Below are 22865 nucleotides of genomic sequence, written 5' to 3'. Positions count from 1 at the left end.
TTTTCTTCGATTATTATTTTTATTATAACAAAGTCATGATCATTCAGATAAAAAATTATTTTACTCATCCTCCAGTCCGTCAGTCATATATGGAATGCGGGGAGTATTATTTTGTTTCCATTTGCAAATGGAACATGGTTTTTACTTTTAGGGTCTTCGTTTTGTGTGTAATAATTAGCCATCAACATATCCTTATAAGTCAGTGCGGCAATTGAAGACATTCATGGGTTAAAAAAATTCATGTCTAAAGATAGGGTGTCTTGACAGTCCAACCGCTATTCCATCCGTGTTATCCATTGAGTCCGCTCTGAATAATTTATTTTTGTCGGATTATTATTATTGTAATCATAAAAAGCTAATTTTTCAAGAAAATAGATCAGACGATAAACTTTGATTTTCTGCTAGTCCAACACTAACTCTTCAAGGATATATTTCTTGCCGGAAGTACCTCTGATCCCATTGGTAGGCTCAAAAATTTGAAATTAAAAATGGGAATATTAAACAATGTAAAAAGCTAGTAAATCAAATAAATGGCACAAGAGATTCGTTTTTTTTTTCTAGACTAATTTGTTATTTTAATATCTATTAACATAATATCATTATTATGATATTCATAATTTATTGACCTAACTAATTCAGATTTGTACGGCATAGAACCTATTAAAAGTGAAAGTACTCCTTATACTGAGATTTCGTCATTTTTAGTGCTCAAACCCAAGACATCTAGTTAAAGTACAACGAAAAAATTGCATTCATCTCACCATATTTTTAGTGATTATATTAAAATAACCGGTCCTTGTGTTGTTATATAATAACATGCACCCGTGGTTAATGACTTAATGCACCTTAATTATATTTGAGTTGATTGCACTCAAGAGTAAAATGCTTCGTTACTCGCTAATTATATAACACGTTCAGATAACAAAAAAGTTTGGTCATGAAGAACGACATTATTAGAATTTGCCCGCATCTTATTGCGTGCTTTTGTGGAGCTTCTTATAGTCATAGAGTTGAGAGAGTTTTAACGAGGTCTATTTTTTCTCTTTCCATCTAGCGATTGACGAATGGTATTTACACGTGTGTCAGTTGTTTCGCAAAATATCTTTCGTTAAAGACGAGATGTAAAGTTTAGCGACATGTTTTAGTGCTCTCCAGCTGACAGTAATAGGATTTACTCCGCACAATAAATATACTTTCCCTTTCATAATTTTTTCTTTTCCACTTATTTGAAAAGGAAAAATTTAATTTAATACTATTAAACCAAAACTCAAGAGGAAAAGAAGTGAGAGAAATTTGAAAAGGAAAAAATAGAACAATTTATTCGTGGGAAAGGGTCAAGATACCACTATATTATATAGAACATCTTAAATTTACCCTTCATTATAATGTGGGGTTATTTATATACACTTGCTGTTTGCAAATCGTCTCGTATTTATCTTTCATTGTAGCATACAGGTAAAATATAAATATTTTTTCTTGGAATATTTGACATTTGGACTAGAGCTCCACTATAAATAAAGGCATATACGAGATGATTTAGCAAATGTATGAATAATCCCAAAATATTACATAAGGGGTAAGTTAATATACTTCATAGAGTAAAAGAGAAAAATATGTCCTGGAAAATTCTTTCTTTATAATTTCAACTATAAATTTACGTGTCATATAAAAGTCTCGAGTACGTACAACATTTTGTAACAGCGCGTAGGTAGTTTATCATCTATTGTTTTCTTTAAATGGACCAAACCCCCTTAGTAGTAGAAGTATATTATTTTAAGCCACCCACACCCCCCTTGTCTAAACCCACCCCACCCCCCTTATTCTCTCTAACGCAGCGAAAGAGAAAAAAAGAAAATATGGTCTCACATTTTTCCTCTATTTTGCCCCTCTTTTTCTTCGAATTCAACCCCACCCCTAACTCCATGAACCATACTCTATAGGTACAACTTCACCCTTTAAGCTTTTTGCTATGTTATATACATGTTGTTACATGATGTTCTTTGAATATGTTTTTTTTTTTTGTGTGTGTGTGTGTGTGTGTGTTTTGTTGCTTAAAATAGTTTTTTTCTTAGTTTTATGTTCACGTTTTCTTTGTTTTACATCTATAACTTGTAGACCCATTTCATCTTTCACGTTCCTTTTCGCTTCTAAGTAGGTTTATTGAATTATTTTTGCTCACTTGTTTTTATGTTATGTTATGTGTGTGTGTATTTGGGGTATGGTTTTCTTGGTATTTTTAGATGCCTTTGTTTTTGCTTGTAAAACACGATTTGGGTACTGGGTTTTCTGCAAGTTTTCAACTTGTTATGTTGTTTTGATTTTATTTAAGGATCGTCATTTGGGATTTCTTTAGTAAAGGTGATAAAGATTCGTACTTTTTCTGCATTGTACTTTTGTTTGTTTCTATAATACCTCTTTCTCAGTTTGAGTTTTGATAATAATGCTTTTGAATGTGCTTCTTTTGTTTTTATTCTGTTTTGAATTTGGGGTTTGTTGTGTTTTAGGATTTATGTGGAACGTTTGCTTCAAAGGTTTGTGTTTATCTGAGAAGAAGTGTTTCTGTTTGTTGCTAATATTGGAGTTGGTTTTTGTCAGAAAAATGGATCTGGGGTTTGATGTTAGAAGTCATATCACTTTGTTTATCTTCATTTCTTCTGATTATATATTTTCCTTTCAAAATAATTCTTTAATTGTTGGTTTATTTTGTATGAAAGTTGAGTTTGTCTCGTGCTGTTCTTGTTTTGAGCCTCTTGCTGACTTTTTTCTTAAAAATATTATTTTTTATATTAAATTTAATGCACAAGTTTTCTATGATTTCTGAATGAATCCCTTTTAAACAACATTCTGTAAGTTATCTTGCATTTGGTCATTAGACTTGCCTTTGCCTTTTCTGAATGACATTTTAGTTGAGTTAACTTGATTATTCATCAATGTTTTGTTAAATTAGTTTGTTCTATACTTATATTTCAATCTATCTGGAATTTCAGGCAAGAAATCGACAGATAAGGGGCATCGTGATGTTAAAAGAAAACTATGAAGAAGACAGATGATAGTTGAACTCATTGAGTTTCTGGATTAGGTACTTCTTGTTCTCGGCATATTTGAGTGAGGAATTTCTAAAGGACTCTGCTCTCTATTTACATAGATCGGGAAGTGTTGACGTTTCATTGCCATCTATGGTGAGTAGTTTTCATTTAAACTCCCTTTTGCTTTACACGCCATTCTAACTGTTTCATGCCAATTGCATCCTTAAATTGAACTATCTAAGTGCTTTTATCAAAGGTACATTTTGTACAAATAAGAAAACAGGTTCACAAAGTATCTTGTTTTTTTGTTTTGGGCGTACTAAGTTGACCCTTCAGTTTATTTGCTTTTTTACTTGGAAGTGCTAATTCAAGCATTCTTATTTTTCTGAGTAGATTATTGATCCCGTTCAATCAGACATTTTTGGACTTTAATATGTTGGCAAAAGATATTTATAGCTTTATAGTTGTATTTCGTGACAAAATCTCGAATGGCTCTCTGTCTTGCAGATGGATTCATTTGAGCTGAATGGAGATTACATGAATGGTGTGTCTGCGGATCAGTTGCTTTCGTCGGAGTCTTGTGATAGGAGTGGCGTGCTTGGAGAGCCAGAGATACCTCCTCGAATTGGGAACCAGTATCAGGTTGAAATTCCACTGCTGCAGGGAGACTGCATTTCATATGCAAAAAATCAGGAGAATGGAGCTGATATTTCCTGGTATTTTATGGTGGGATTGCCCATACCGCTCATGTGGGTCAACCGGGGAGTTGTTTCAAGAAATGCATCTAATGAAGATAGTGTACCCTCAGAACCTGAAAGTACCAGATTAACCAGTATGCATTCAGAAGAAGACAATATCACAGTAAAAATTGAGCCATCAGACACGGTTTTGCACAATAAGGTGACATCAGCAAATCTATCTTCCGAAAAGAAACTACAGGAAAATAGGGGCCTGCAGTGTTGTTTAGTACCCGGCATAGTCCTAGATTTTTGGACTGATATTGAAAAGGCAAGTTTCCTTCTAGGTCTGTACATCTTTGAGAAGAACTTTGTACATGTTAAGAGGTTTGTTGAAACTAAAACTAGCGGCGACATCTTGTCATTTTATTATGGGGAGTTTTATGGATCCCATGAGTACCGTAGATGGTCAGAATCTCGAAAAGTGAGAAACAGAAGGAGTGTGTATGGTCAAAAGTTGTTCGTCGGATCGAGGCAACAAGAGCTGTTATCTCGTCTACTTCCCCGCGTTTCAGAGGAAAACCGAAAGGCTTTAACGGAGGTATTCAGACAAGCTAGATTTACCATATGCGGTGTTTTATCATGTTTATGTCCTCTGCTAAGTAATTCTACCTGGTCAGATGTGTTTCCTGATTTATCACTGGTTTTTTAACATTTTCTGGGTTGTTGATCAATGTTAGTTGATTTAGATGCTTAATATTTTCTAGAATAGTTGCATTCCAAAATGTATGTGTTAGTTAGTTATTATCCAACATTGGTATTCTAGGTTTTAGAATTTTTCTGCAATTCATTTGTCCTATGAAAAGCTATGAGCCTATCATTGGCATGCATCAGGCTTCATATGCGCATCAGTTTCTAGTTATCTGGCACAAATGTGCATTTTTCTAAAAATCTGTTCTAGATGTAGGGAAAAGAGGAAGTGTTGCTATTAGGTTATTCTGAGCAACCCAAAAAAAAAACAAAGAAAGGTTATTATGAGTGATAACCAGTCGATTTCTTGATCGACAGAACATGTGCATGAACTGTTAAAGTATTACTAGAATGGATTTTGTCTGAACTTACACTTGAAACCACATACCATCAAAGTCTGCAAATTGCAAACTTCTCTGGTTATCTATCTGTCTGATTATGTGGATAGGCTTCCGTTAGAGGTTTTATAACTTGTGATGTGAAGAGTGACATCAATGGTAAGTTTTTGGGCAATGCTACTTCTTATTTTGGTTGAATTACCGCTACTGCATGAAGAAAATTATGTCTTCAGACAATATTGTTAATTTGTGACTGTTTCAGTCTCCTGTGACATTTTAGTAGGTTAGGTTTCATTTCTAATTTGGTACTCATGCAGCGCACCCCTTTCTGCTTATAAATACTGTAGTTAATCTGATTGCTTGGCAGGTCTCCAAGGCATTTGGTGAAGGAAAGATATTGTTGGAAGAGTATGTGTTCTCGTTAAAGGCTATGGTTGGGGTAAACATGCTCATAGAAGCAGTTGGAATCGGCAAAGATAAATACGATCTTACATGTGTGGCCTTGGAACCTTCAAAGTCCAATCATGCTATACGCTCGGAACTCCCAGCTGGCAAAGCATGCTCCTCTCTTACAACCAACGAAGTAGTTAAGTTTCTAACTGGAGATTACCGACTTAGTAAAGCTCGATCCAATGATCTATTCTGGGAAGCTGTTTGGCCCCGTCTATTAGCAAGAGGTTGGCACTCAGAGCAGCCTAAAAACTTGAACTACGCTGCTAATCCCAAAAATGCGTTGGTTTTTCTCATGCCTGGTGTTAAGAAGTTTTCTAGGAGATTAATCAAAGGGATCCATTATTTTGATTCAGTTACAGATGTATTGGGTAAAGTTGCTTCTGATCCAAAGCTTCTAGAGCTTGATGCCGAAGATGAATGTACCAAAGGTAAAGAAGGTCGTGATTGGACAGATGAAGCAAAGTTAGAACAAGATGATCTTCCAACTAGACAACGTCCTTGTTATCTTCAACCTAGAACTCCTAATCGATGTACAGATGTTATGAAGTTTACAGTTGTAGATACAAGTCTCTCTGATGGTAAACCCTATAAAGTGAGAGAGTTGGGAAGTCTTCCGGCGGAAATCTCAAGCAAATTGTCTTTGGGAAGCCATGCCGAAGAGAGTGAAGAGGAATTGTCTACTGATGAATCAGACTCCGTTGGTACTAATAAAGCTAAGACGGATCATAATAATTCCTCGAGGATTTTCTCCAATGGAGAACCGCATTCTGATGAGAAGGGTTTCGAAATCAGTGCTTCAAGCAAGAAGTTTCAGGAAGTTCCACATCCTGCTTCTTCTACTGTACCGGTGAATGCTTCGAAGAACACCAAAAACATCTGTGAAGACAAGCAGCCAAGAAAAGTGATAAAAGCCCATTCGAACAAGAGATTGAAAGAAAACAATGTGCACTTTGTAGCTCCCATTGCCCAGAAGCGTAGGAGACTAACGGCTTGTAGTCGTGGAGAGACAAACAGTAGTGTCATGGTAAATTCTTTGATGGTTCCAGGAAGGGAACAAGAAGTGCGTCACACCTCGAGCAGCAATGACCTATTGCTGAACAACATTCAGATAGCTTCGTCTGAGGATAAGGTGTCATCAAGCAGTTCGTCAAAGAGCAGTCCTTCTCAAAGTGCCGAATGTGCTTCTGCTGATCATCATGTGTTAAAGCTTCCTGAAGAGGAACCTCAAACTAGGGCAATGATTGACCTTAATGAACCTCAAGTTCCCCCTGATTCGGAATATGAGATTCTGATGCCAGCATTGACGGAAGACCTAAGTGGTAACACGAAGAGGCCTGATGATGTTTCTGGTGAGTTGAAGACATCGACACATAGTGCTAGTATGGAGCAGCAGCAACCTAGCTTGAACTCACGTAGGCATGGCACTAGAAATCGGCCTCCAACCACGAGAGCACTTGAAGCTCTGGCAAATGGTTTCTTGACTGTGCATAGTAGGCGGCAAAAGAGTAAAGAAGGTGGTTCAAAAAGGAAGTCGACATCTTCCAGGAGCTCGCAACCAACCCCTGGTTGTATGGGGACTGACTTTAGCAATAGCACAGTGGTTTCCCAAATGGAAGAAGGTGAAGCTGTTGTAACTAAGGGGTGTGAGAGCAACATGTTTGGCAAAATTCAGCATCCACCCGAGGAGATTGGGACAACAATCTCAGGTCCATAAACTGGCAAGATGACTAAACAAGTGCTTCAATGTGTCACTCGTTCTGTGGTCTAGCTGCACGTGCCATTGATGTCTGTTAACTATCCCTGAAACGCGGGATCTTCGCTGCCAGCTGTGACACCAGAATGGCTGTAAAAGGTCGTTGCTCGATCACAAATTTCACCAGTAAAAAATGTATATGCAACAGGGGGATTGTGATATTCAGCAATAGTAAAAGGGGGAGAGAAATATTCTTCTTCAGGTTCAAAGGAAGAGGTTTGATTGATTTTATTGCAGTTGCAGCATCACAGGAACGAGAAAGATTACTCAGCAATTTCATGCACATTTGATGGAACAAAGGACACAAGTGATTATGTGATTAGTGTTGTCACTTTAATTGAGATTGTAGATATCTTAGTGATTACTAATATTTAGTCCATAGGCCATTAGAACTTCATCCCCCCACCATAAAAAAAAATTTCATTTACCTCTATATTTTCAGTTGGTTCTTTTGTTCTTTTTCCTAATCTTTTTAATGAACTTTCCTCAAGATGAGCAGCACATTCGTTTTGGTTAAACAAAGCGATAAACCACCTATTTGTAAACTGTAGTTTGTAAAAGGGGCTTTGTTAGTATAGTTAGTGCCTAGTACTTATATCCATCTTTAACCTTATGATACTATCCTATCTCCGAAGATTTTCTTTTTTTATTAATAAGAATCACTTTTGCGAGAGTAGAGTAGCAGTCTAATGGCAGCAACTTTACATAGTATATGGTTATGGGGGATTCAACTATTTAATGTGTAAATCCATGTCCAGATTGGAAATCCATGTCCAGATTGTAGTACTTATGGTTACATACTATCTTTATCTTCTGAGTGAAAATTAAAAATTTAATGAACAAACGTTGATTTCGGAAAAAAGTAAAATTTTTTTGGAAAAAAGAAAAAAAATTCTAATGTCCAAACGGGCTCTTAAGCTACAATAGTTTTATTTTTAACATAAGAAGTTAAACTTAAGTAGTTTAGTGTAATGGTAAATATCTCAACCAAAAAAAAAAAAAGGTGTATTGTCTTAACCCGTTACTTTAGGATATGTATTGAAGTTAATCTTTTCTTTTTTATTTAGGACGTTTCTTCATTCTATTATTGATATTTTACGTTTCTTCATTCTATTATTGATATTTTTATAGAACTAGTTAGCATGCACATTAATAAAGCGAAAAAGGGGGGGACAAATACTATCATATTAAGCCTACATGACATTTGAATTTATCCTGTATATTTTTTTGTTATATACTTTATTTAGAATTATTGTTTGAAAAACTATCGGAATGAAACTTTTAAAGTCTAATATGCCGGTCCAAATAGTTAGGAAAACACAGAAAAAATGGTGTTGTTCTAGTCCAATCAACAATAATCTTAATAATATGATTTCTTAATCCCTTTGATACAGAATTCCATTATTTCATTTGTCCCATTTTAATTTAACTCTTTTATTATTTGAGAAGACAAACAATTCTTTCTGACTTTAAGTTTTCCAAATATTTTCTTTAATATTTTAGTACAAAATTTTGATAACTATATAAATTTTACTAAAGAAACATGGAGAAAATGATGTCTGAATTTTTTATTTACACTAAAAACATAATTTGTAGAAAATTTTCTGACGAAAAGAAAAGCACAATGTGAAACAAGAAAAAACAAATGAAGAAACAATGAAGTTCTAACAACATAAAGAAGAAATATTTACTCAATGTATCAAGTCACAAGCATGTGATTGCTATATAAAATTTATCTCGGGTATAATTAATAAATTGATATATATTTCGATTTCAATTTAGCAGTTAATTATTAATAAAAATTAATATGATTTAAGGTAAATATCAATTATGTGACATGTGTCTAGCTTTTGATTGAACATAGAAACTCAGTCAAACATTGTATTTATGGCCAACCTTTTTATTTTCTATTTAATATAATATCATGTACTCCTACTTTTTATGTACACTTTTTCTCTTTTTCTCTTTTAACAATGATGGTATCCTAATTAGTTTGTGCCTACCTTAATTATTCTATTAGTTACATGCTATCTTTCGCTACGCATGAATCAGGTAGCTTTCGCTGCCAAAGCTTAGTAGAATTCACTTTTTGTTTGTTGTATTTACTGAAATTTGAACCTGATCATCAAGATTTACAGTCATTTCATTAGTCACTAGGTCCTCCCTTAAGTGTAATTATAATATACTTTCCTCCATTCACTTTTAATTGGCACGTTTTGACTTTTCACGTCCCTTAAGAAATAATAAATGAAGTGTATAATTTATCATGATACTCATATTAATTGATGTATATTTTATTGGATTTGAGAAAATAATTTAAAATAAATAATAAATATTGTGTATATAACAGGGAAAAAAATTATCATTCTGTTGATATGTGTAAAATAATAAATAAAAATAAAAATATATTTTAGTATACCGACCCTACCGACGTGAATTCTGATATAGTCGGGCTCCAATTTAGGTACCGTACACCGAGTGGAAACCAAAAAAAAAAAAATTATAGGCAGCTTAGGGACACAAAACATTAGAGACGTGGCTCATTGTAAAATCCTATACGTGGATGTTGTATGTAACGCCATCCCAATGTCCCAACTATAAATACTCTCACCTTCCTTTCTGTCTCTTTCTCCAATCTAACAATTTAACTCTCCATTCAATTAGGGGTCTATTTAGTGACAAATTAAAGAGCATAAACCCATAAAACCAAACTTATATAAGAAATTTCATTTTATGTTTTTTTTGGGTTCAAGATATAGTCTTATATACATAACATTTGGAGTATAAAGGGGATTAATTGGGGGAAAATGGGTCAGGCATTTCGTCGAGCAACTGGAAGGATCGGAAGTTCTAATGTCGATGCGGCATCGTCTCAACTGAAGAAACCCATCGACCGGAGATCCCCGCCTGCACCGGCGGCGATTAAGACCCCTGCCGATAATGTTGCTCCAGTTGCCGGTATGCCCTTTTCTGTTTCTACGTCTACAATTTCAATTCATTCATTTATATTTTTCTTTTTGTAATTTTGGAACTTGTGTTCAAAATTTTTTATATTACATAAAAATTACTCATTTACTCTGTTAAAACGATTAACAGTTTTGAAATAAAATTTACATTTTTAATACTGCTATAAGTTCTTGTAGCTAAAATTATTTATTAAAAAAGTTTGAAAAAATATATAATGAAAGAAAAAGCCTATTTGACTCTCCAAAACATGAGACAAGTTTGGGGAGAACAGTACTAAGTAAACTTGTTGGTTAATTTCACTAATGCAACTACAGCTATAACTATACCTCAGTCCTAAGTTAGTTGTGGTCCGCTATGTGTCCTTACTGTTCTTGTCGTTCCATTTCAATGGGTTTCATGTAGCTGTATGAGCATGTACCAGGTGGAATTAGTTTGAGGTGTGCGCAAGCTGACATCACCATTATCAAAAAAATTAAGGATTAGTGATTTGAGAAAACAGTAGTGACTAGTGAGTGACCTTTTTAATCAATTTCACTACTACAACTACGCCTCAGTCCCAAGTTAGTTGGGGTCGGCTATATGAGCCCTCACTATTTTTTTGGTTCCATTTGGACCGGTTTCATTTCTCATCATAAGTTGAGCAGCTTTATGCTGGCCATTGACCTGCCGCAAGTTTATGAAACATTAGACTAAGAAGGAAAACTTAGGTTAGTTAATGTGTGGTTGTCTCTCATTTTTAGTTTCCATTAGAAGGGAGTCTGCAAAAACTGATTTGTTTGTTGCATGAATTGTTAATCATAGGTTTTGAGTTAAACTACCAATTTGAATGTGAGAATAAGATACGGAAAGAATATGGAGGTGGGATGAGGAAAATGTTTCCCATTACGGAAGCAAATGTTTTGTCGAGGTCTTTTGCTCATTTTGTTCATTCAGTTGTAATTTCCTTAAGAATATAACTAGAGCATCATTATTTATCAATCTATCAACTATGCATCTATACCAAACTAGCTGGGTTCATTTTTATGAATCTTCAGTGTCAATTTCAGAGGAGTATTCATAATTTGACTGCAAACTTAACTGCAACCTTCTTCATTTTTCTGGCTTGGAACGTGCAAAGCTCAATAAGTTAGCTATAATTAGAGCTTGATTCATTTAATTAAATAAGCCTGCTCACTAGGATAGTAGAACTGTTACGTAGCTAGAATGGTGAATGGTACTTTGGTATGCATGTTACACAAGAGCAGGTCAATTATACCAAGTCGCTGTGTGAGCAGTTGGAATATGTTTATGTTAGTTTTTATGCTTTTGAGTAATCTGTCAATGCAAGTTTGAGAACAACGTAAGGCCAGCGTTTGGTTATTGTCCAGATAATTTGCTTATGTTAAAAGATAACTTTCAGTAAGAAACAGATCTTTAATCCACCTGTCGCAGGAAAAAGAAGAAGATACGAAACAGATCTTTAATCCTATCCATCTTTTTGATATTTAGCATTGCGGAGACAATCGAAAGTGTATCTTGCGTATCCCCTCAAAATATGAATTGATATGAATCCAGCTTATTGCAAAATTAAGTTTGAGTCTCTATCAGCGAAATGGGTCTATAAGATTGAGATACAATGTGTTCTAATCACAGTGCATGACAGATTGTGAGTTTTGAATTAAACATTGATTTTATCCATTTAGGTGCCTTTTTGCTGCAAGAACTGTCAATGTCTTCACTTGTTTACTTTTCTATCTGTCTAGGAAAAAAACTAGCTTCGAATAATGTCTTCCAGGAGTGTTTGTTGGATAACAAAAATTACTGATTTGATAAGTGGTGATTTGTTTTTGCTTCTTTAGATAGCAGCCCAAAGGTTGCTGTTGGAAAAACCCTTGAAGAGAGAGATCCCAAGTTTGATGCAATGCTTGGTCAAATGGTTGGTAGAATTCGAGCTAAGCCTGGTGGGAAGCTAGAGATGGGTGAGGTGAGTTTCAATTGTTAACTCATTTCTTTGCACATTAATTTTCAGAATGAACGTGTGCCCTGTGCCCTATTGAGACTCTGCAACTTTTGACACACCCACAGAATTATTGCATAAAGATTTTGGTTCATGTGTCTAATTTCTCAAGTGCGACATTTTTCTTGAAAAAGAGGAAGGATGAGGGTGATTTAGAGGGGCCAATCTTGTCCCCTCGTAGGAAGTATATTCTAAATTTTCTTGTGCCATTTGGTAGGATAGCGCAAAAAGTCAACACAAAGTATTAGAGGAAATGTGTTTCTTCGTATTGTCCTAGTTTACCTAAATTTGGTCTATACCTTTCTCGGCCTTTTGTTAAGATAAAGTGTAGTACCTAAAGTTGTTCTGGATGCTCCTTTTCCCCCAGCACCCATTTAAATATCAAGGGGTTTTAAAAGCTCGCATGCAAGCTCCCTATTTTTACTTCCTTTCCTCCTCTCACATCTTATGTGTAAGTAAGGAGCAGTGTGAACTGTATGTGCTAACTCCTCTATGCTTTCAGTCAATTCTTTCCTTTTCCTTTTTTTTTTTTTGGCTGAAAGGAGTAAGACAATGATATGATCACATGATCTATTTCAGGCATGCAGAATTCAACCTGTGTTAATCTGATGAAAATTGACAATCCTATAAAAGTCTTTTTAAGTCTAAGCTGTTTAAGGTTGTACATTGATTATGATCACCATGACTGCTCGCTTACATACTCCTATTTGTCATTTTTTAGATAATGGTCAATCTTCTGAGAAAATTTTATCATTTTTGTAGTTAAACCACCTCTATTATTAGTTTAATCTTGGCAGTTGATACTTGTACAACTTTTTTTTTCTTTTACACCGAACTCTCAAGCGATTTTTTCTTGGGTGCAAATGAAATTAAGATCTCGTGTTATTCAACAATTAATTTGTGCTACATGATTAAATGCTTCAGTTGAAATAGAGTCTAACTTAGTGATAATTGCAAGAATACATGTATCAGGATACTAAGTTGTTAATGCCTGGCTACTGTGACAGGCATCAGTGGTGGAGAAGTATGATAGAGCTTTACCTAAGCTAAGGAATACAACATCAGAGTCTAGCAGATACGAGGAAAGGCCTGCTCCTCCAGGTACGTTGAATGTGGCACAAATAAGAGAAATTATACTCCTGCATCAAGGCAGAGCTGACGATCATAAAGGGCCCATGGATATCAACCAAATTGCTCAGCGGTTTCGAGTTGATGCCACGCAGGTTCAGAGGATTCTGCAGTTTGTATCATTGCCTCCGGAGGACACAAGTAAAAAGAGGAGCACTTGAGATGTCTATCATATTTTTTAGCCAGTGATGGATAGTTCAAAGTAATGAGGGAGTTGCCACTTCCCCAGAGGTGGTTTCCATTATGCATCAATTTCATCACAATTTTGCAGCTGTAAGTTCTTCTGTTGTAAGAATGACCTACAAGCATAATCCTGGAGAAATATGAGTGCATTTGCCATGATAACTGTAGAAATTGATCCTAATGATATTTATTGTACCAGAAGAGGACCCTTTTGTTCTTCACATTCGAGATGCTTAATTTTACAGTCAGCTCGATGAAGTTCTTGCTTGGTCTTGCAAATATCTAACTAAACGTTCTTGCAGTCAGTTGATCAATTGATATGGGGCTTTACCAAAACCAATAGACTTGATTGGTAATATGCAGTTCTGATTGGTCAATCGTTGGAATTGTCAAACAGTCTCAACGACTGCATCCATTCTTTGCTATAGTCATTTTTACCATTGCATTCTTGAGTGGAACAGTTAAGATACAAACAGGAAAAAAGAAAAGCTAAAATGCATCAAAAGCTTCCATGAAATCTCTGATATTGCCAAAGACACAAAGAAGCGTGATCACTATTAAAAGGAGCTCAGTTCTAGTAGAGACAATAACGCCATCCAACCGAATGAGACCTATAACATTCCCTTTTGTTACAAGAACTATAAATTATGCCCTGAAACTAGTTGGTCTATTTGAACAATATAAACACTGCCCCATTTTTCACTTCTGTTGGGGCTTCTTAAGATACATGGAGAAAAAGAATGACACAAAAACCAACAAAAACTCAAAATTATCGCCACCATCGAGGAGGAAGTAAGAAAAGAGCTATGCAGCTTCAAGTCAATATGGACTCCAACCAGTCTGACGTATATTCATAAGCAACAAATGTTACAGCACCAGCAGGTGCAGCTTTAACAATTGAGGGGACGATCCCTTTGTAAAGTCCAGCCCAACCTTCCTCAAGTAAGATCCTACGCAAGCCATCATACATATTCCTGTAGGCACGAGGCTCGAGTCGAGCTCCATATCTTGGATGCCTCTGCAGTCCTTCGATCTGCAAACATACGGTTTCAACATTAACTATTGTCACAAGCAATAAACATTCACTGCATATGATTTCCTTCCTCATCTTTTCCTTTTAACAATGCTAAGGGACACAAAAAGAGATTGATCACGAATTAAAAAAAAAAGGGATAAAAGATTTGGCCCGAGTTTAATATGACAATTTATTCACTAGATTGTGCGCATCTGCATTGAATATGGGTCATAGTGGATAACGAAGATAATTACTTGTCATATTTATGAAAAGGTTCCAGAGTGAAGAAATAGTGAGATTGTAAGTTAAATTTAAACAATTGATTATACCAAAGGGGGAAAGGAAGCCGGATATGAGAATGAACTGAGTGAAGAGGAGGCGGCGGCAGCTATCTAGCAGAGAAATACTAGAGATCCCAAGTTCAATAGCTCCAAAAGAGGAGGGTTATCTTGCATAGGAATTCCGGAGGTCCCAAGTTCAATAGTTCGATAAAGGTCCCAGACCAAAGACACTTTGAAAAGGTTTATATAGAAAGGACTCTAAATTTAGGACAACTGGCTTGAAGAAGGAAATTTGGAGGAACTGAATCTACTCCCGGTATCCCAAATTCCAGCCAGTTCAAGACAGGCATTCGGACTTGAAACAGGTTTGGTTGTTTTTTTGGAAAACGATATGTTCTGGAACAATCAATTCCAACATTTCAATCGCGGAAAAAAATTAATTGAACTAATAAAAGATTTTGTTTGCCCCAATACGTATTTGCGAGTAGCTGAAAGTTTCTTTTTTTCCCCCCATAATTTTGAAGAACGATCCAGCAAAATAAAAGATGGTTTAAACCAGCGCCTTTGTTTTTTGTTTTTGAACAACCACCCTTTGTTTTTTGTTTTTTCTTTTTCCTGGAAACCAGACACTGCTTCAGCAGAACAAAAACAATTGTTGTTTGGTTTTTAAAGGGGAAAACAACCGGGTGTTTTCCTCGTTTTAGTTTGAAACCAAAAAAAGCCAAAGAGGGCTCTACTTGGGGATAAATAAAAGCAGACCTGTATAGGCTGTCCTAAAAACTTCAGTAATGATTTTTATGTGTTCGGACTTCGGATTAAACCAAAACAGAGAATCAATGGAAACCAAAATATACCTGGAACCTCTTCTTAACAACATCGAGAGGATGACAAACAGCTTTTGCACATGTCCCAGCAGCTAAACCACAGATGAAAAGCTGGAAGCTTGACAGATGTTCATCACCATGGATCGCATTAGAAGATCTAAGATTCCAGGCCTACAAATGTCAATCCATATTGTGTGAGAGCAAAACTATTGTGAACACTTGCTACATTTATTCTTCTACTATGCATTCTTTTCAGCAAGAAATGGTTGTAAAAGAATATTCTCACTGTACAACAAATATGAAGTTAGTAATCAAATGAAAGATTTACTATTACACAAAATTATGTGCAAAGCTTTTGACACATGACTACATGTCCCAAGAATCTCCAGAATAGTGGAGTGAATTTAGAAGGCCGAATTTTTTCAAACAAAACAGAAATAGCATAAAATATACAAACCACTAGGGGGTTTAAGTTCTTTCTCGAGTTAAATAATTTGAAAAGACATGGCTGAATAAAATCAATCAGCCTATTCATCAGATTCCTGGTTCTACGTTTTTAGACCACCCTGTGACGACTAATGCATATATCACTCTCTGACCCCTTCAAGGAATTTGACCATTCTTTCTGAACCAATCATACAGTTCTCGAAGTATCGTTTCCAGAGCGGTGTATCATTTGGACTAAAGCTTGTGTAGTTGACTTTTCAAAGGTAATTGGATTTCGGCCAAATGTAATTTTAGATAGACATATGCACGTTTAGACGAACTTAAACCTTCTACATCATAATACTTCCCCTATACTTTATTGCTTCTTCTATTTTACCACGAATAATATTGAAATCTAGCATTAAATAGCTTTGACCTCAACCCAGCTTGATTTTTGGACATCAAATCTGGAAAAAAAATTCAAGACCTAGTATTTTTTGTGTATTTAGATGTCGTTTGGTTCAATTGTGGGATAGGCAAGGATATCGGGCTGGCATATTCTATGGGATTAGCTATCGCATCTTCTATATGGGATAGCTAATACCATCATTTTGGTATAAAATTTATACCGGTATTAGCTAATACCCATAACCAAACATGGATAAATACAATCCCAAATACTATACCCGGATTAGTGCCTTATCCGGGCAACCAAACGACCCCTTAGTATTATAGATAGAAACATATTCTCATAATTTTACAGCTTATTTACATAAATGTCCTCTATGAATTTAGAACAAGTGTTTCCAACAGAGCAGTATACACCCACTTCAATCCTGTATGCCCAAGCAATTGTGAACAGTATCAAATATAGTAGTGAGAGAATCCATGAATGATTTTTCAGAAGAGGGTAAGAGGTCTACCATCATCCAGCGTTTGAATGTATCATAAGTTCCAAATTGCAGACCAGCATAAGGAATAATCTCAACAAGAGTAGGTGTCAATCCAGAATACAGTCCTCGAATGCCACGAGTTCTGAATATATCAACAAATGCAGCCCTCATGTTTGGATAAACCTGTGCGTGAGCATACCACACAAAGCCTAGGTAAGATGAAGGCAGAAACAGTGTACATACTGTACTCCAACTGAACTAGAGAGTGTATAGCAAATCTCACTTGACTTTTTCATTCTAAAAAAACACTAACATGATATTCTGATCATTGCTTTTTTCATCTATCATCTACATATGCAGTTCTGGCAAACCCATTAACTTGAATCAGATGATGAATAAACAAGAATTTCCCCAACCAACCATGGCCTTAGTGCAGATTCAATACTTACTTCAGGTAGGACGAAGACCATGTTAATTTGTAATCAGTAGGCTCGAATCATTACAATGAGCCTACAGGAGAAGACTGAAGACAATGACACTGCATTCTTTTAAAATTTAAGTAGTTATTGCATAACCGATTCTGTATACTCAATCGTCCAATATCAGTGTATTCACATAATTGTATCAAAAGCATTCAGATGGAAAGTAACTTTGTGTATTTTCTCCCACATGCATCACTTAACAACCGAGTACCCTAGATGTAAAATAGACACTAATCTACCACAACTAGATTTTCAATTGCTTGTTTCTCTGAAATGATAGTACCAACGAATCAATCAACTACGTCTATGTATAATTTTAGTAAAAACACTACATATAACTAAAGGTGAAGCTGAGTTTGTTAAGCTTATCCCTTTCTTAGTTTATCAATTTACCCAACACAAAAATGATTTGAATAGCAAGAGGCCTGGTTCCACATGTATGTCAACAGTTTGCATCACATGCAAAAAAGGTTATATTATATTCAAATGTCATAGATAAGTGTCGCGTACCTTTGGCTCTCCTTGAGAAGCTAAAATCGTTCTCAAGAGATCAAACGGATAAGAACCAACAGTAGCTGCACAGCCTGCTAATGCTCCACTGATATAAGAAAGATAAGGGCTCAAGTTAACGTGATCCTCTGCATCATAAAAAACAATCAATCCATCAGATGTTGACGCTTGCTCGAGGGAAGCACAAAATAGTGTTACTCAAAGGCATCTTTGAGCAGCTAATATGTAAATCAGATTTCTGGACTGAACTTACACCAGATATAACTCGTCTGTAGTCAGATGCTAGAAGCACATAAGGTGCAAAAGTTGTACAGCTTGTAACATATGAGAAAGGGGGAAACTGACGCATAAAATTTAACAAATCTACCCAAGCAGGTCAAATTATGATACAGACCTGACTTTGAAGAGCCAGTAGCAAAAGTTTTCAATTTGTGTAACACTGCAAACTGTATGGCAGTATATGGCATAACCATCAGTAAAGCAGGAACGTTACCACGCCAAAATCCCTGTCATGTGAGCAAGGAAAAAAGAATAAATTTGAGAATATGCATCATTGTAAAAGATACCATCGTCAAATCACTAAGACATCACTAATACTAACAAGTAGAATTGCTCTTACAGCTCCTCCCCAAATACAAACAACAACATTATGGCAGGCCGGTGCACAACGCATCCCGCGTTCACGCATGGTCCGGGGAAGGGCCGCACTCTAAGGGGTGTGATGTAGACAGCCTAACCTAATGCAAGCATTAGTGGTTGCTTCCACGGTTGAACCCGTGGCCTATACGTCACAGAGACAACTTAAATATAAGAAAAGTAGCATAGTTGTTGGATACCCAAACATCAAAAGTTAACCATCTTCAGAGGCAAACATGGATTAGCACTATAAACATAGAACATGGACAGAACAGAAACAGTTAATGCCACCAGTGATTCTTTTCTTTTCTTTTTTGAATTTAGTGCGAGTTTGCTTTTATGTCCTTAAATTGCGAGACATAGAATTGTTAAGGAAGGACGGAGCTACACGTTTGACCTAAAAATTAGACAAACAGCCATGTCACACCATTACTTCCACGGCCTTTATTAACACCACAAAAGTTTCATCAACTGAGGAGAAAAATGACATGAGCAACATGTATTGTATTTTCGAGGATATAAGACGTGAAAAGGAATTTTCAAAAGAAGTCATAGAGTGCATGGATATTGTTTATTTAAGAATAAATATTTTTCAGGCGGCAAAAAGAGTATATATTCACTTTATTTGAATGCACGATAATTAATCTGACGAAGCATAATTAGCAAAACAAATGCACACCAATGTCAAGTGTCAAAAACTTTGGGATTGCTACATGCATCAAATAATTTTCCAGAATCCTATAAGTCCCCAATATGAAAGGAACCATACCGGAAAACCTTCTTCTCTGAGTATGTCTTTACTGGCTTGCAGCATCCCCGTATATTTTGAATTGCCATATACAGCTCTTGTTGTAAGCAAGGCCCAGTGGGTTGTGGGTTCCAGTTGAACCTGTAAAAAGGTTAGAATATATCAAAAACATCATCTCTTGATGTATAATCATTCTTGATATACAGAGAAAAAGCAAGACAATTTTTTATGTTAACCCAATAAAGAGGTCTGATGAAGATTGTGAGAATTAAAGATATGGGAAGAAAGAAATTCCTTTTTATTGTATCTACATTGTGTCTTACATTAGCCCTATTTATATAGGGCGTCTACACATACCTAAAGCCTTCTCTATCAACATGGGACACTATACAAACAACATACACTATGCATGAACTAACTCTAACAAAGATGAAGCAGCAAAGAAAAACTGTCAAAGGAGCACGAGAAAGCTGGATTCAGCGCCTTTAAGACTGCAACACTAACTATTCGTTTACAGAGGAAATGTGTGGAAGAATTTGATTTTGAGAGAGAGCGAGAGTTTTATCAAATTAATTGAGGTTTTCACTGCTTAACTAGTGAAACGTTTGAGTTAGACGCATGAATGCAAAATCATCAAAGGGCAAGAATAAGAGATTCACAAAATGATCATGCCAAGGCTGCGAAAAGAAGGTTATTTCTGCAATCACAATTCACACATATTTCTGAAGTAAAGAAACTAAAGTTTGCAAAGTTCAAGTGGCTGTTCTTCCCGCCTTTAGGAGAAGTCAAAGCATCACAAACAAGGATAACAGTCATTCATCCCATCTTTGATAGGACTGGACCAACTTCGGGCACATCGTAGTCCCTTTCATGGAGCATGAAAAGTAAATCTACAGGACTAGAGTTGATGAGTGAACCAAATATATAACTATTTGCCCTCCTAGAATTTTATTTTAACAACGAATATAGACAAAAGCACTTACTCTTTGTTCTTAAAAATAAATATCCAATTAATAACAAAATAAGAACAATCATTCAGCCTTTATCACTCTATTGGTCATTTAATCATAAAGCTGATTATTCAGTCAGGCAATACTATGTTATGACCAATATTTGTACAAAATGCAAAGCAGAAAAGCAACAACAACTGCTACTACCGCTGTACCTCACTATCACTACAGATACAAAAAATGTATTACCTGAAATCTGATTTTAATAACATCAAGAGGCGACGTTACAGTCCTAGATATACCACCAGAAATTGCACCAGCCGTAGCGTCTATAAAAGCTCGTTTAAGCTGCCCTGTTTCTTCCATCTCCCCTAGTAACCACAACAACTATCTGCAATCCCAAAAGTAACCACACCCCTTTTGTTAAAACTTCAAAAAAAATCCTCACACTGAAACCCCAAAAGTTTCAAACTTCAATAAAAAAATCCCTCATTTAGCTCAACTGAAATCCCAAAAGCCAATAAAACTAAAGACAGGTTCACATATAGAAACGTGGGTCAATTTACATATTCTATAACATCCACAAATATCTGAACAGTAACATAGAAAAAGAACTAGGAATAGGGTAAAAAATTACATTCAAATTAAAAAAGAATCTGTAATTAAGAAAAAACCTAATTTTCCTTAAAAAAAAAACTATTTAGTATAGGAATCAAATGGGTCTTAACATATATGAAATTATAGATGAAAAGAGCATTAAAAACGGAAACTTATATATCAACGAATAAGAAATAATTAATACCTGAGAGTAAAGTAGGAGAGGAAGAGAAGAGTCATCATTGACAATTTCAAGAGCTCAAATTCAAGAAAGTATTAGTATATAATGTAATTTCAGAGTAATATTATATCCAGATATCCGCCAAAGTGGAAAGAGGGAAATAGCAATATGGGGCAAACGGCGACCCGGGAAACTTCTTGGATGGAGGCGGAAGAAGTTTTCCCGGGGGTGGTGAAGGCGGTGGGTAGGGAGAGGCTAAAAGGCTAAAAGTTAGATTTAATGGCCTGTGGTGTTTAGATGAAAAAGGATAGAAAAAAAAAAGCGAGGGAGAGGAGAATAAAAGATTCTTCTTTTTTACTTTTTTATTTTTTGGGGAACTTTTTTCTCTATTTTCCTTTTTTTTTTCTTTTTTTTTTTGAGTGGAGTGACCTTTTTTCTTTTTTTTCTTCCAAAGAGTGGTAACCGTTTAACAAGGGAAAAGATGATTGTGAAATTTTAACATTACAACTCAGCTGGTTTGGTTTGTAGACAAAAAAATATCGAAATTATAATGTAAATATTATAATTATAAGACTATAATTTCTAAATTAATAAATTTAACTTCATTTTACTAGTCCTGGTCTTTGGCGTAACTGATAAAGTTGTTATCATGTGACCAGGAGGTCACGGGTTCGAACCGTGGAAACAACATCTTGCAGAAATGCACGGTAAGACTGCGCACAATAAACCCTTATGGTCCGGTCTTTCCCGAACCACATGTATAGCAATGTATAGCGAGAGCTTAGTGTACGTGACTATTTTTTTTTTTTTTTTAGTAGTCATGGTCCTGGTACTCGTCCTAGGTATCTATTTTACTACATTGTGATCTAGTAGAGTGTTGTCCCCACTCATTCGCATGGGCTTATTCCCTCTCTAATTGAAAGTTCTTATCTCTATTATATTTTTTATAGCTAGAACTATTAAGCATATACTACTTGGAGCGAATTATTGAGAAATAAAATAATTACATAATAAAATAAAATAGGTATTTAATTTTAAGTTGAGTAAAGTTTTGTTTACAAATTTATCCTAATTTTAAAAGTAGATAAGAAAAATGAAGGTTGTGAAGGAATATTTTGGTGTTTTGGTTTTAGATGATCTATCCAAAGGATTGACAAGTTCGATATTAGAGTTTCATGTTAAGTATAAAATCCTATTAGAATTGTGGTATAAAATAATTTCAGTATTACTAAAAATGAAAAATTTAACTATATATTAAAAGATAATCAAATTCTATGAGGGAATTAGTTTTCTAATTTCAATAATCAAACAACCCCTATAAGTGACTTTTGGACGACTTCTTAGAATAAGTTTTGCATGAGGAGAAAAAGGAATAATTTTTGGACGAAACGTTTTCTCCTAGTTCGTATGTTTGGATCACATTTTTTAGGGAAAATTTGACATTTAATAGTCTTCTTTTGACCTCTAGTGGTTCATCTATGGATATGAGACGAATGATCATTTTTGTACATTCAGCTGTATTTTCGAATTTGAAAAACAGTCCAAAACACACTTTTGCCAAAAATGGTGTAAGATTATTTTTGAATTTGATCACACCCAACTATGCTTCCTAAGAGGTCTAACGGTCGTTGCAAATATAATTCGATTTATAAGTCCGGAGTCGAATCTCACAGGGAATTAACCTACTAATCACAACCACTAATTTCGCCAGAATTCAAGTAATCAACCTTCAGAAATATTGAATAATGAGTTGATTATTACTAACTAAAAATAAAGTATTTAAAAAGCTTTAATTTTAATACTAACAAAGCAAATATTGTAGATAAGATTGGAAAGGTCTAGGGTTACGGTTTTCTCTCTTGTCGGAATCCTCCCCGCCACATCTCATATAAATTCGCCTAGATATTTTCTACCGATCGTGAGTACTTTAGGTGTCGTAACTCTCTTCCGAGCAGATACAATAATTTACTAGACGTATTCTTCCGAACTACGCTAGCTGGCACTAGTTTACCGTTCACTAAGATCACACCAAGGTTTCGTTATTCCTAATC

At 35.4% G+C, this 22865-nt stretch overlaps 3 protein-coding genes across 4 annotated transcripts; 2 read left to right on the top strand and 1 right to left on the bottom strand.

Annotated features, from left to right (window-relative positions):
* Positions 1–1762: 1762 nt before the first annotated feature.
* Positions 1763–7430, top strand: LOC107774544 (uncharacterized). 2 transcript variants are annotated; one of them, XM_016594097.2, is made up of 4 exons: positions 1763–1940; positions 2988–3179; positions 3534–4304; positions 5159–7430. In XM_016594097.2, the coding sequence occupies exons 2-4, from the start codon at positions 3177–3179 to the stop codon at positions 6956–6958; spliced, it is 2574 nt and encodes an 857-aa protein (XP_016449583.2). In that variant the 5' UTR covers positions 1763–1940; positions 2988–3176; the 3' UTR covers positions 6959–7430. The 2 variants fall into 2 exon arrangements, with proteins under 2 accessions (XP_016449583.2, XP_016449584.2); XM_016594098.2 differs by lacking the exon at positions 1763–1940 and adding an exon at positions 2038–2358.
* Positions 7431–9631: 2201 nt separating this feature from the next.
* On the top strand, positions 9632–13492 carry LOC107774545 (uncharacterized). Its single transcript, XM_016594099.2, has 3 exons — positions 9632–9955; positions 11803–11927; positions 12968–13492. Exons 1-3 carry the CDS (start codon positions 9805–9807, stop codon positions 13247–13249), a joined length of 558 nt encoding a protein of 185 aa, XP_016449585.2. The 5' UTR covers positions 9632–9804; the 3' UTR covers positions 13250–13492.
* Positions 13493–13778: 286 nt separating this feature from the next.
* LOC107774546 (mitochondrial thiamine diphosphate carrier 2-like) lies at positions 13779–21147 on the bottom strand. The gene is made up of 8 exons (XM_016594100.2): positions 20839–21147; positions 20286–20427; positions 19108–19227; positions 18097–18208; positions 17703–17830; positions 16741–16893; positions 15422–15562; positions 13779–14304 (listed from the first exon to the last, which is right to left on the bottom strand). The coding sequence occupies exons 2-8, from the start codon at positions 20400–20402 to the stop codon at positions 14086–14088; spliced, it is 990 nt and encodes a 329-aa protein (XP_016449586.1). The 5' UTR covers positions 20403–20427; positions 20839–21147; the 3' UTR covers positions 13779–14085.
* Between the last annotated feature and the right edge of the window lie 1718 nt (positions 21148–22865).

The sequence above is a fragment of the Nicotiana tabacum genome, chromosome 14 (genome assembly GCF_000715075.1).
Source record: "Nicotiana tabacum cultivar K326 chromosome 14, ASM71507v2, whole genome shotgun sequence".
Lineage (NCBI taxonomy): Eukaryota > Viridiplantae > Streptophyta > Magnoliopsida > Solanales > Solanaceae > Nicotiana > Nicotiana tabacum.
Note: the sequence above shows the minus strand (reverse complement) of the source record. Positions and strands in the feature narration are given on the sequence as shown.